Source organism: Pseudorca crassidens, chromosome 10 (genome assembly GCF_039906515.1).
Source record: "Pseudorca crassidens isolate mPseCra1 chromosome 10, mPseCra1.hap1, whole genome shotgun sequence".
Lineage (NCBI taxonomy): Eukaryota > Metazoa > Chordata > Mammalia > Artiodactyla > Delphinidae > Pseudorca > Pseudorca crassidens.
The window spans coordinates 60,623,124-60,636,331 of NC_090305.1; the positions used below are offsets into that span (position 1 = coordinate 60,623,124).

Below are 13,208 nucleotides of genomic sequence, written 5' to 3' on the forward strand. Positions count from 1 at the left end.
AATCCAAACACCTCTACGCCTTAGCCTGCCATGGTTAACCATCACGGACGCTTAGGAGAACGCTGAGCCATGTGGCATGGATCTGTACTTCCCAGGAACTGAGAATACGGGTACGTACAGGGTTGACGGTCAGCTGGTTAAATACTGAATTACTTCCCCGTCACTTTGGTACAGCTATTGTCCCGCTACCTTGAGCACCTAGGCTCCTTCCCTGGAACTCCCTAGACCTTCCCCTAAACCTGCAGCTTTAGGGACAATATCTGGCCAATCAGGGGCAGGAGTGGGGGTAGGGCCTTGGTTGGGTACCCTTGGCCAAAATCCATCCCGATTGGCCGATACCTGAGCCAGACTAGTTGTTATCTATCTCAAATATCAACCTTTACAAGTGAGCCATGGTCTTAGAGATTTCCAGATAAATAAATGAAAAAGAAAAAAGTCAGACAAGGGACGGCTGTGCCGATACTCCCAGCTGGCAGCCTCTTCTCTTCAAAGGCTGCCCCAGAGGTGTAAGCAGATGATTTACTAAAACAGATGATTTACTAAATACTGCCTTTTGCCAAATCCCCAGAGACCCTTGAAGGTTGGGTGCTAAGAAAGTTCAAGTTATTATTAGGCACGTGGTCTATGTAGGTCACTGCCAAGTGCTGGCAAAGAAAAGCCAAGCAAGCAGGCTAACCCTGGCTGGAATGTGGATGAGGAACTGCAAGCCCTTCTCTAAACAGGAAACATGCCTGAAATCTCTTTTGTCTCCAGAAGGACTTGGCTTCTTCACCTGTAAAATGAGGGTCCTATTAATGACCCCCTTCACCAGTGTCTCAGGATTTTGGACAAGAAATAAGCCTCTTTAGGAAAAAGTGGGGGAACCCACCAGGGAAGAGTATTGGGAGATCCAGCTTCATCCTGTAGACGCCTGGATCCTTTGGATTTTCTGTCGCTGCCACACGGCAGTGTTTGGCTTGCATGTTACCTGGCAGCCCCTGAGAGGGACCGTGGCCATGAGTGGGGCAGGAAACAGCTCCAGCAATTCAAGGTCTTGACTAAAGGAAAGAGCAGATCTGTGCTTCCAGTTCTGCTTGGACACAGGCGTTTTTCAGATGCTCACAGGAAGATGACTCGTGTCAAGCTTTCAACCATTTGGACAAAGTTCAGGATTGTTCTTTAGCAAGATCTCTTCCTGGGCAAAAAGGAACACACGCATTTCCTAGGCATCCTGTTGGGCGGTGATGTCCCCTCTTTACCAAAGCTCTCCGAGCTGGAAGGGCATCCGCACAGGCAGGAGAGACAGAGGGATTGGGGCCACGTGTCTGGGGGAGGGTGGTGGGCTTGGAGGTGTCTGGGGGTATTGCTGGAACGCAGGTGCAGTAGGACCCTCCCGGGCAGGAAGGAAGAGCTAGGACAGGCGAGAAAGCAGTGGATCTGCCCGTGCTGATGTGCCTCCTGGCGGGAGGTTTCCAGGCTGAGTCACCCCGTGTGAACCTGGCAAAGAATGGGAAACCATTGGGAGAGAGAACAGGAAGAACCAAATTCAGGCCAAGCGAGAGGGAAGGGGTGGGGTCACGGGATTTCTGGGACAGTGGAGCCCAAACTGAGCCCTAAGCATGCTCCTTTTTTTTTTTTTAAGAAAAATTAAAACTCAGCTAAGGTACACTTCCTCCTGTTTTACAGAACATGTGAGGTGAACATCTTCAGTTTTATTTATGTCCTAAATAAGCATATGTAGCACTTATTTGGTGCCAAGCACTCTTCCAGAGTTTGACAAGTTTTAACCTATTTAGTCCCCAGGACAATCAGAGGTCTTATGATTATTCCCATTTTACGGCGAGGAAACTTGAGGCATGGCAGAAAGGGTTACGTGGCTTTACCCAAGGGGAGGAGAAGCCGAGGCTGGACCCCAGGCAGCCTGGTTTCCATGTCTGTGCTTTCGACTCTTGAATTGATTTTTTAATAGACTTTATTTTTTTAGAACAGTTTTAGATTTATAGAAAAATTAAGAAGACAGCACAGAGGGTTCCAATACATCCTGTATCCAGTTTCCCCTGTTATAAACATCTTACATTAAGGTGGTGTATTTGTTACACGTAATGAGCTAGTACTGATCATTATTATTAATGGAAGTCCACAGTTTATTTGGATTTCCTTAATTTTTACCTAATGTCTTGTTCTGTTCCAAGATCCCATCCAGGTTACTGCATTCCTCATGTCTGCTTAGGTTCCTCCCGGCTGTGGCAGTTTCTCTGACTTTCCTTGTTTCCCATGACATTGATAGTTTTGAGCAGTGCTGGTCAGGTGTTTTGGGATGTGTCTGATGATTTTTCTCCTAATTAGACTGGGGCCCAACCCTTGTCTTTTTTTAAAAAAAAAACATCTTTATTGGAGTATAATTGCTTTACAATGTTGTGTTAGTTTCTGCCGTATAACAAAGTGAATCAGCTATATGTATACATATATCCCCATATCCCCTCCCTCTTGGGCCTCCCTCCCACCCTCCCTATCCCACCCCTCTAGGTGGTCACAAAGCAGCGAGCTGATCTCCCCCAACCCTTGCCTTTTGATCGTTACAGTGAGCTCGTGCAAGGCAGGTGCCAACCTAACAGGGACATCTGCCATTACTTGACAGAATTCCACACTAGGTATTCTTTTTCTTATGTATTTGGTTCTTTTCAGAAGGAAAAGGAGACTTCTCTTTTGTCGTTGTGCTAACTCATCTGGTTCCGAGTAAAGAAAGTCATGTTACCCTGGACTCTCCCGCTGAGGTAAAGCCCTTGGTTTACGCTAGTTTCCATCTTCCAGGGTTGCAGGGTGCATTTCATTCCTCCAGCTGGGCCCTGTTCATCCCTGTTAAGACTCAGACCCCGGCACAGCTAAGTGTAAAGGGAAAGTCGGGGACTTGGTCCTGTAGGGCTGTGTGGGGTTCTATTTGCTTCCTTCAGCCAACATTTCCTCAAGCCTTGTCACTCCCACTGAAGCCAGAGCATGCGCGGCCAGCTGCCTCCCAGCTGCCAGGTCGTGGCTCTGTCTCGGCAGCTCTCCATCCCTGCTGTCTCCGGGGAGGCATCTCCTCAGCTAGCTCTGTGTGAGCACATCTGCAGAAGCTACCCCACTCCCCACCTTCGTCAGGTGCTGTCCTGGCAGGCGGACCCTCCTTCCTAGATGATAGACCACACCGTCAGATGGATCCTGACAGTCCAGACTGGGAACACACGCATTTGATTTTCCCAGGGAGAACTCCGATCATAAAGATGTTTACGCATGAGGGAAGTGCTTGATATACGGCCTTGAGGTGATAAAAATACACGCCACCTTCTCAGAAAACTAAAAATAGAATTACCATATGGTCCGGCAATCCCACTCCTGGGCATATACCCAGACAAAACTATAATTCGAAAAGATACATGCACCCCTATGTTCACAGCAGCACTATTCACAATAGCCAAGACATGGAAACAACCTAAATGTCCATCAACAGATGAATCAATAAAGATGTGGTCCACACAGACAATGGAATATTACTCAGCCATAAAAAAGAACGAAATAATGCCATCTGCAGCAACATGGATGCAACTAGAGATTATCATATTAAGTGAAGTAAGTCAGAAAGAGAAAGACATACCATATGATATCACTTAAATGTGGAATCTAAAATATGACACAAATGAACGTATCTATGAAACAGAAACAGAATCACGGACATGGAGAACAGACTGGTGGTTGCCAAGGGGGTGGAGGGTGGGAGACGGATTGGGATTTTGGGATTAGCAGATGCAAACTGGTATATAAAGAATGGATAAACAACAAGGTCCTACTGTATAGCACAGGGAACTGTATTCAATATCCTGTGATAAACCATAATGGGAAAGAATATGAAAAAGAATATATATATATATATATATACGTATAACTGAGTCACTTTATTGTACAGCAGTAACTAACCCAACATTGTAAATCACCTATACTTCAATAAAAAAGCTTTTTTTTAAATACACGCCACCTTTTAAAACCATGGCAACACAAGAGGCAGGACAGTTGCAAATGAAAGGCCGTTTAAAATATGGCAATGGGCTGCAGGTGTGTAAAGAAAGTTGATTAGGAAAACAGCTAGACGGAAGAGAGTCCTGCCTTCATTCTCATCTCCACTGCGTCCCAGCTCAGAGCCTCACCAAGTTCCAAGGCCAACCCCCAATAACTGCTGGCTATATGAACAAGGGACGCAGAGTAGGCATCTCCTGGCTGCCTCCAACAAGTCGCAGCCCGGGCTTCCCATCTCTTTCCCTCCTTGCCTTCAGTCCGAACAGAGCTAACAACTTCGTGGCTCATTTTACCTTCCCAACCCTCCTCCTGCTAGGTTGAATCATTAGCCTCGGTTCCTCACCTTCTGCAGCGACCACATCCTCTGCTGTGTAACTCTGCAAACCCTCCCACAACCTTGGGAGGGAAACACTTCCCTGCCCCATGATTTTGGACTCGGCTGGAGGGTATCAGCAGACGTGACGCATACAGTGGTTCGAAATGTGCTTGTGTGGTTGGGCGTGTCCTCTTACGCCTCTCCGCGTCATCAGGAGAACAACATGCCCCAGCTAGCTTGCTGGTCCCGGGAGGATGAGAGGCATGTGGGACAGACCTGGACCCAAACAGCAGCGTGGAACCCAACCCAGCTGATCCCAGCCAGGATCAGCCAAACCCCAGCTCAAATGTATGAGTGAGAAACAAACGCTCCGTGGAACGCCATCAAGCTTTCAAACCCTTTGGTACCAGCAACAGTACCTGCAGAGTAATACGCAGGACGAAGGTTTCTGGGAAGAGGAGACTTCATGTCCCAGGAGACCATTCCTTTCTTACATGATTTACATGAGCCTTCCTGATGATGTCACCGTCACCGGGACTCACCTCTCCCAGAAAGCATTGGTCTGTTAGTAATAACAGTAATTAGCATTCACCTGGGGTTTTATGGGCAGGAGGCAGCAGCAACATACAACTATCTTATGAGGTGGAGAGGCCGGGATTATCACGTTCATTTTGCAAAGAGAAAATTAAATACTCAGACGAGTTGGGTGACTCACCAAGACTGGACCAGGAGGCAGCCGTCTGAAGGAACAACGCGATAAGGAGTTCCTCATACCCGGGAGAAGTCACGTGTGTGCTCGCGCAGGCGCCTTTCATTTTTGTAACATTTCCTGTTATTAAAGGGATACAGGCCAATTGCAGAAAACTAGGAAAACGCGGGAAGCATTAGTAAGTTTCCATCCTACCTAGTAGTATTTTGATCTATTTCTCTGTGTTATTTTTGTTGTTATTATTTTTTTGGCCGTGTCACGTGGCTTGCGGGATCTTAGTTCCCCGACCAGTTGCTCCCTGGAGTGGAAGTTCGGAAGTCCTAACCACTGGTCCACCAGGGAAGTCCCTCTCTGTGTTATTTTTAATGCATGTATATTTATTATATATTTTTATAAGTTAGAAGCATACTGTATATATAAGAACATTTCCTATGGCATTTAAAATTCTTTAAAGACAGTTTTTAATGCATACTGTGTTCTATGACTTAGTCTAATTTGTTTAAACATTCTCTATTACTGTAAATGTAGCCTGTTTGTAATTTTTTTGCCACGAAAAACAATGTTTTGGTGAAATCTTTGTTGGCACAGGAGGTAATTTATGTATTTAGTGCATGGCTGGTATAAATGGTAGCTGGTATAAATCTTTGTCTAAATCCCTGATAATTTCCTTATAATAAACTTCCAGATGAACTTCTGGGTTAATGAGTTTTAACATTGAAATAGTTTTTGTCAAACTGCTTTCCAGAAAGGATGTCCCATTTCTATTGCTAATTATGATGTTGCAGTTGCCCATCTCACAGCCTCCTCACTAGCACTGAGTATTTTCTTTAAAACAAAGTATTGCTAATTTGATGGGTAAAAAATGGTAGTTTCTTGTCGCATTTTTCATTCCTAGTGAGACTAAAAATTACCGCATAATTATTAACCATCAGTAACAGGATGACTGGGTAGAGGGGGCATTTAGATCAGGGCCTGGCATAATAGTTTTGAATGAATGAATTACCAAAGGAGGACCACGCTGTGCATGTGAGTAGAACCGCTAAGACTATGTGCTAAGGACTGAGGTTCTTGATTGTGTGGACAGGGATTTATTCCCAGTCCTTTCTTGATCAAAAGGACAAAATGCTGGGATAGAAGTGAGGTTTTCGAGTGTCTACAGGGGTGACAGGACTGAGACCGAGTTGCTGGGCTTTGGAACTGGTGGACCGGCCAATGAGAACGCTCTTCGGGAAAAGGAGCTGGGAATGCAGCCCCTGGTAATTTGCAGCCCCTGGCCAGTAATCTGGGGGCTAGAGCTGCCAGTGGTGCCCTCACTCCTCCAGTCAACCCCTGACGCCCCAAGCACACACTTGTGGTCACGGGGTGTACTTGGACTCTGCAGACGATTCTGTTCTCAAGGGGAAGTTAGGACTGCGAACTGGAGCTGTGCCATCGGACTGCGTCATGATGTGACTCAGCCACTAGGCTGGCTGAACTGGATTAACCCCTGCTGTTTCTGTTCCTCCAAGCCTGGCCGAGACCTCCTCCCTCCTGCCCTAGGTGAGGAGCCCCACCCCAGCCCAGAGCACTCTTGTAGTAATTATTACCCTGCCCTGTAATTTTTCATTCACAAACTATATGCCTCTCCTTGAAGCAAACTACCTGAGGGTGGACGTAGGGTTTCATTATCTTGTATCTTCGGCAGCCAGGAGTGTGAGAATGAATGAATGAATGCTCCAGGAGTATCCAGAGTGCACCAAGAATAAACCAGGGCCTTGGAAACTGGGTGGGAGAAACAGCCAGAGATCAGTCTTTATTAATATGTTTCATGATGGAGTTTTGCTCAACTGAGAAGTTATAACGTGGATATTAGTCTCTGTGGTTGGTTGAGTTTGAGGCAAAGACTACATCCCACATCCCCGTGCCTTGAAGTTTTCTGGTTTTGCTCTGATTTGAGCCATGTCTCAGCAAAAGCGGGAATTTTTTTTTTAACTACCTGCCCCGCTTTCTTCTAAAGGAGCGGTTCTCGAACTTAATATTGAGTACTAGAATCATCTGGAGTGCTTGTTAAAATACAGAAAGCTGACTTTCTGATTTAGCATTTCCAACAAGTTCCCACTTGATGCTGATGCAGGGGCCACACTCTAAGAACCACTGGTCGAAATGTTTTAATCTGGCCCCTGGATAAGGTGTCCGATTGACCTTCTCCCAAGTCCGCCTCTGGGCCAGGCCTCAGCTCTGTTCATCCCCACGAGTTTGGAATGTCTTTTCTTGGCAGTCTGCATAGGCAGACGGGACCATCCTAACCTGTGTTAGGCCACCAGGGTCTAAAAGGTGCTGCTACAGGGTCTGAAACCTCATCAGGACACCTACTAGCTTTCTGGAGAAGTACATGAAGCTTCAGGAAATGGAATTTTACACCCTGGGAAAACCCCAAGCTCCAGGAGCCAACCTTCGGACAGCAGGCAGCAGCCAGGGGCCTCACCCGCCCTCTTCCAGAGGCAAATCTCCTCAACAGGGGGACACCTGGCCATCACCTGTGAGGGTCTCCGTGCACTTTCCACTCCGCCCCATCTGTGCCTGAGCCCACATCCTCTTTCTCTGTTGATCTTTACAGGAGAAGGTGAGAACCTGGGCTAAGATTTGCTTTCCAGCAGCTTCCCCATCACCATTCAAATAAAATCCAAGCTCCTGACCATGGGCTGAGCCTGCCTGGTGCTCGGACAGCATCTCCCTTCTCTCCAACTTGTTGGGTCCACTCTGACCTGCTGTCCTCCCTGGCTGGCCCTCAGACAGCAAGCCTGTTCCCATCTTGCAGCTCAGCAGTTGCCCTGCCTGCAGAGCTGGGGCCCCACATGGACAGGAGGCTGGCTGGTCAGGCATCCCCTCTCCAGAAAGAACTTCCTATTCACCCTCCATAAAGCAGCCCTGCCTCCCACCTGGTCCTTCTGCCCCTATCTTCAGAGCACTTGTCGCCATCTGATGCCACCTCCAGAATGGAAGCCCCATGGAGGCCTGAACCTTGTCTGCCTTTCCTAGCTGCATCCCCGGCACCTGGAGTGTGCCCGGCACACCGTCCTTGTTCAATAAGGATTTAAGGAATGAATCTGTGGCCTCCACCAGGTAGACGATGGAAGGCAGGAACTGGCATCCTTCAACAGCATATCCCAGACCTGGGCTCTAAAATCCAGAATCTGGCTCCAGGTTCACTGCTCAACAGCTGCTTCAAATGGGAAGAACCGGGGCCACAAATGACATTTCTCTCACCACCCCTGTCGCGTCGGACAGGCCCTGCCAAAGGGTTTGGATGACATTTGCGGTGCCCTCCCTCAAAACGGTGTCGAGGCTCAAATGAGGTGACTGCTGAGAAAGGGCTGGCTATGCCAGGAAAAACGTGCCTGCAACTTTGAGGTTTGGGGCTGATGATACTTCTCTATGGCTTGAAAATCTGCCTGTGAGATTCCTGTGCCGGTCTGCCTGCACCTGTCCCTTGCTGAACTGCTGCAACTGAACAAAGAAGGGAAATTTACATAATCAACACCAACTTGAAAGTAAATAAATGCGGTTTGCACATAAAATGTAATGTCAAAAAAGTCTGCAGTTCTCCCCAAGGAATGGCCTAACAGCAGGTGGTGACAGTAGATGATGGTTGATGGAAAATGGGCAGAAGAGAGCCATTTTTTTTAGGAAGTTCTTCTTTTGAACCAGTTTCTTTACCAAGTTTTCAGTCATCTTGGGACTCATGATTACCTCTCACTCAAATTGCAATTCAAATAAAGATATAACACGCGAAAAATTCCTTAGGGGCAAAATAAAGACAAAACACGACAGAACTTTGAAATAGAGAAAAATGATACGGTTGCACTGAGGAGTTATAGCAGATGCTCCCTCTGCATCCCTCTTGAATGGCTTGGTGGCCTGAGGTTCAAATTTGTTTCGTATGATATTCTCTGGCTAGAAATTTGTGTGGAGAAAATTGTCTTTGCTTAAAATGGTAACGTCAAAATGTCACTTTTTATATCAATTGTACTTAGTGCATTTTGGGTTGAAAAAGTATTACCCTAATAAATACATGGAGTCATCAAAAAAAAATAAAAAACAGAATAACATTTGCATGTGGCATTTAGCTTTAGATGAGCTTTTCATCCTTGTAGATAAGAAAAATTAAAGCATTATTGAATTCCTTCATAAGCGTAAGGCAAGCCCATCGCAGGTTAAAAATCTAAGGAATCACATGTGAATAAGAAGTTCTGGAATCGGAGGCCCTGCTAAGGGATCCTCACCTCGGTCATTTCTCTGCCTCCGTTTTCCTGCCCGCGAACACCTCTCCAGGTGGGCCTTTCTGCTGGGCATTAGGGAATTGAAGTGCGAGTTCAAGATCAGTTTGGGGTCCACGTTTCCAGCCCGAGGAACAGTTGAGGGAGGATCTTAAAAAGCGATTTTAAGTTGACTTCAGATAAATGGCTCAGCTGGAGAGAGCTGAACCTCCCAGAGGCCTGAAATGGAGGCCTCCAGTCATATCTGGCTTTCCATTTCCCACCTGGATAAGGAATTAAAGGAGTAAATTCCTTCTGGTGAAGCCCTTGCAGGTAGGGTTGCCAGATAACACTGGAGAAGAAAAATACAGGATGCCCAGTTTCATCTGAATTTCACATAAGTAACAAGGAATGTTTTAATATAAGTGTATAAGTGTATCCCAGGAGATATTTGGGACATACTTACACTTTAAAAAGTATTCATCATTTATTTATGTGCCCTATAATTTACCTGGCAGGGTCTGTTTTGATCATCGAGTCTTTGGTCCTAGGAATGGAGGGACAGGATTGCTTTACACTTTTCCTAACCTGTTTTACCCTACAAATGAGAAAAGTTTTGCTGTTACTCTCCAGTCACTCCCATGCCTTGTCCCTCCCTCCTGGTCCTAGCCAGTAGGTCATGGGCAATAGATGGACATGACCTTAAGTAACCCTGCCTGAGCTGCAGCTGAAATGCCGCCTACGCAGCCACATTGCTTGGAAGCAGCAGGGCACTTACCAAAGCAAGGATGCCAGAAAAACGCTCAAGTCCTAAAACAAACCAGGGCAGGAATGTTTTATGGCTGTTGGAAGCGTTTGATTCTAAGACATAGGGCCTCGGAGACCCAGAACATTTCCCTAAATGCAGAGCAAAACTCCTGTGTCAGCTTATTTATTTCAGTATTGCTAAATGCCACTTTTATTTTATTTTATTGTTATTATTTTATTTATTTTTGGCTGCGTTAGGTCTTTGCTGCTGCACGCAGGCCTTCTCCAGCTGTGGCGAGCGGGGGCCACTCTTCGTTGCTGTGTGAGGGCCTCTCATCGCAGCGGCTTCTCTTGTTGCAGAGCACGGGCTCTAGGTACACGGGCTTTGGTAGTTGTGGCGCGGGCTCAGTAGTTGTGGCCTGTGGGCTCCAGACCCCAGGCTCAGCAGCCGTGGTGCCACGGGCTTAGTTGCTCTATGGCATGTGGGATCTTCCCGGACGAGGGCTCGAACCCGTGTCCCCTGCATTGGCAGGCGGATTCTTAACCACTGCGCCACCAGGGAAGCCCACTAAATGCCACTTTTATTACTAATAATACCTCACACTCATGTTGTGCTTTTCATCCAGGTATTGCCGGGTGCTATAGTCACATGAAGCAGCGTAGCCCTGTAGCCCCTGGATTATGCCATTATACAAAGAGCTTCTCTTTTTTTTTTTGCGGTATGCGGGCCTTTCACTGCTGTGGCCTCTCCCGTTGTGGAGCACAGGCTCTGGACGCACAGGCTCGGCGGCCATGGCTCACGGGCCCAGCCACTCCACGGCATGTGGGATCTTTCCGGACCGGGGCACGAACCCATGTCCCCTGCATCGGCAGACGGACTCTTCCCACCAGGGAAGCCCACAGAGAACTTCTTTGAGGTGGGACAGACCCAGACAAAAGTTAGGACTAGTTGGGTCCCAACCTGAGCGGGTGATGGACATTAGGTACATATTCCCCACCCCATCCTATTACACTCTTAGCCTCTCAGGTACAAGATCAGTGCTACCTCCTCCTCCTTTTTTTTTTTTTTTTTAAAGCCCCAGCATTTAGCACAATGACGAATATAGCAGGTGCTCAATAATGTTTGCTGAATGACTGAATAAGTGACAAGTCAATGAACCTGGAAGTAAACTTTGAGTTCCCTTCTCTGTTTTATTTTCCTGTATGTGGGGTGTGTGGCAGTGACTGTCGGTCCTATGTCAACATCTCAGATTGTTTAGCATTTCTGAGCATGAGGTCTCTCCTGAGGCTTCCACTCCCAGCAGCACCTGCATCTGTGTCAGAGGATGGACCACGGGCACCTGGAACTGCCTTGGCTGCGTTCCCTGTATGTCCTGCCCCTGCAGCCCTTAACCGATGAGAGGGCTATAAACTCTCCAACTCCCTCATCCCCAATGGGGACGCTTAGGTGTCACCTACACCATGCCTCTGAGGGACTGTGCCAGCATTACCCTCCCAGGGATGTGGCTTGACATCACGTCCTCCTTCCCTTCCCAGTCCTGTTTCCCCACCCTACGGAACACTTCCTAATGAGTCACTTTCTCTAGAATCTTCCCTCAGGGTCTGCTTCTGGGGAACCCAGCTTGACACTGGAGCATTTTGACTCATCTTCTCAATGATGCTGACTCTTTTGCTTAAACCAGGAAGGACCTCCTAGGAGAAAACAACCATAGCAACAACCACCAATCTGACGATTGGCTGAAGAACAGGAGAAGATGAGGAACAGTTAGGACTTTATATCCACAGGGGCTGGAATACAGAATTTCAGCTTAGAATTTTCCTGAGCAAAGACAGCACAACTATGGGTCCCTGCAAAGTAAGCTTCAAATTATGCACACAAGCACGCAGTTCTTCTTCCAGGCTCCCCACCTGGGGACTATCTTCAGACAAGCCGCCGCGGGAGCCAGGAGTCAAGACCAGTGCTTGCTGTATGATCAAGGCAGCAGCCCGCAATGGGAGGTCAGGCAGGACCTAGCTCAGAGAGTGTTTCTTCGCTTCCTTCCATTTAAATCAACGGAGCCCGTTAGCAAAATGGTGGGGGCAGGGAGGCTGAGTCAGTGTGATGGGTCAGTGGCCATGTTTCCTCAAAACGATCTTTAAAGAGGCATTTCTGCATTCCCTGGGGCTTTCTGGTCTCAAGATTTCTCAGTTGCAGAGATCAAGCTCAGATGTTTGGAGGGACTGTTCCTCTTTCCATCCAAGGGTTTCAGGCAGACGCAGACCAGATGGGATGGCCCTTCATAACTTTCCTGACTGTACTACAGGGACAATGGCAGGGTTAGGTGTCCCTCAGCTCCCTGAGATTTTATTGGTTCGTTACATTTTAAAGGGCTCTGGTGATACTGCCGTAACTTACTTCGGAAGAAAACATTTATTATTAACATTGGTTTAACACTCACCTTCCTAGGGTATTTGTGGATGACACAGTCATACATCTGCCTTTTTATAGTGCTTCGCAGAGCACAAGATCTTCTGGCTGACACCTCATACATCATCAGAATTAAGACCTCTAGGCAAGCAGAAGAAAGTGGGACGGGGGTGCGCGGCGGGGCCGGTGACTGGGCATGACTCGAATGGTTCCCAAGTTAACTTTCCTTTAGTGAGAGACCGTCTCCATTAAGGACCAAATTACTTTTAACATTAAGACCTCTTTGTTTCCACGGCAACCCACAACAACTTGAAAGGAATGGTCCGCGGTGGCCATACTGCCAAGTGATGCTTCCAACCTGACTGGTGGCTGGTGGAGATGAACTCAGGGATGGGGGTCAGCCAGCCAGGGGTCAACCTCCAACTGCTGGGCATTCAACACCCCAGCTCTTCTGTGTGAAAGCCAGAAGAAACCTGGAAATCAGCAAGCCAGGACGAGAGCAGGTCCCCCGTATTTTATAAACATAACTGTATCATCATAGTGTCAGAATCTTTGCTGGAGACTTAAAATAACATTAACAGATAACTATGAAGAAACAGTTAACACAAGATAACAGCAAACAAAAGGAGAAAACAGCTTATTGTTTTTTTTACTGACCTTCCCTTCAAGATCCAGCAGTGTCTGACATTTTGGGGGTCTCTTTTGCCTGCCTATAAAAAGAAAAGTGAGAGACCATAACTGTGTGGTTTCATATGCTCTTACACGCAC

The 13,208-nt window shown here is 47.2% G+C and overlaps 1 protein-coding gene across 1 annotated transcript in view; it reads right to left on the reverse strand.

The window, feature by feature from the left end:
* Positions 1 to 13,208, reverse strand: part of SNRK (SNF related kinase) — a 189,713-nt gene that overhangs the window by 151,914 nt on the left and 24,591 nt on the right. The window contains exons 9-11 of the mRNA XM_067753883.1: positions 13,098 to 13,150; positions 6,693 to 6,812; positions 5,058 to 5,171 (exon numbers count right to left, since the gene is read on the reverse strand). Of these exons, the coding sequence (XP_067609984.1) occupies positions 5,058 to 5,157 (100 nt within the window). The 5' untranslated portion in view covers positions 5,158 to 5,171; positions 6,693 to 6,812; positions 13,098 to 13,150. The remainder of the gene's footprint in view (positions 1 to 5,057; positions 5,172 to 6,692; positions 6,813 to 13,097; positions 13,151 to 13,208) is intronic.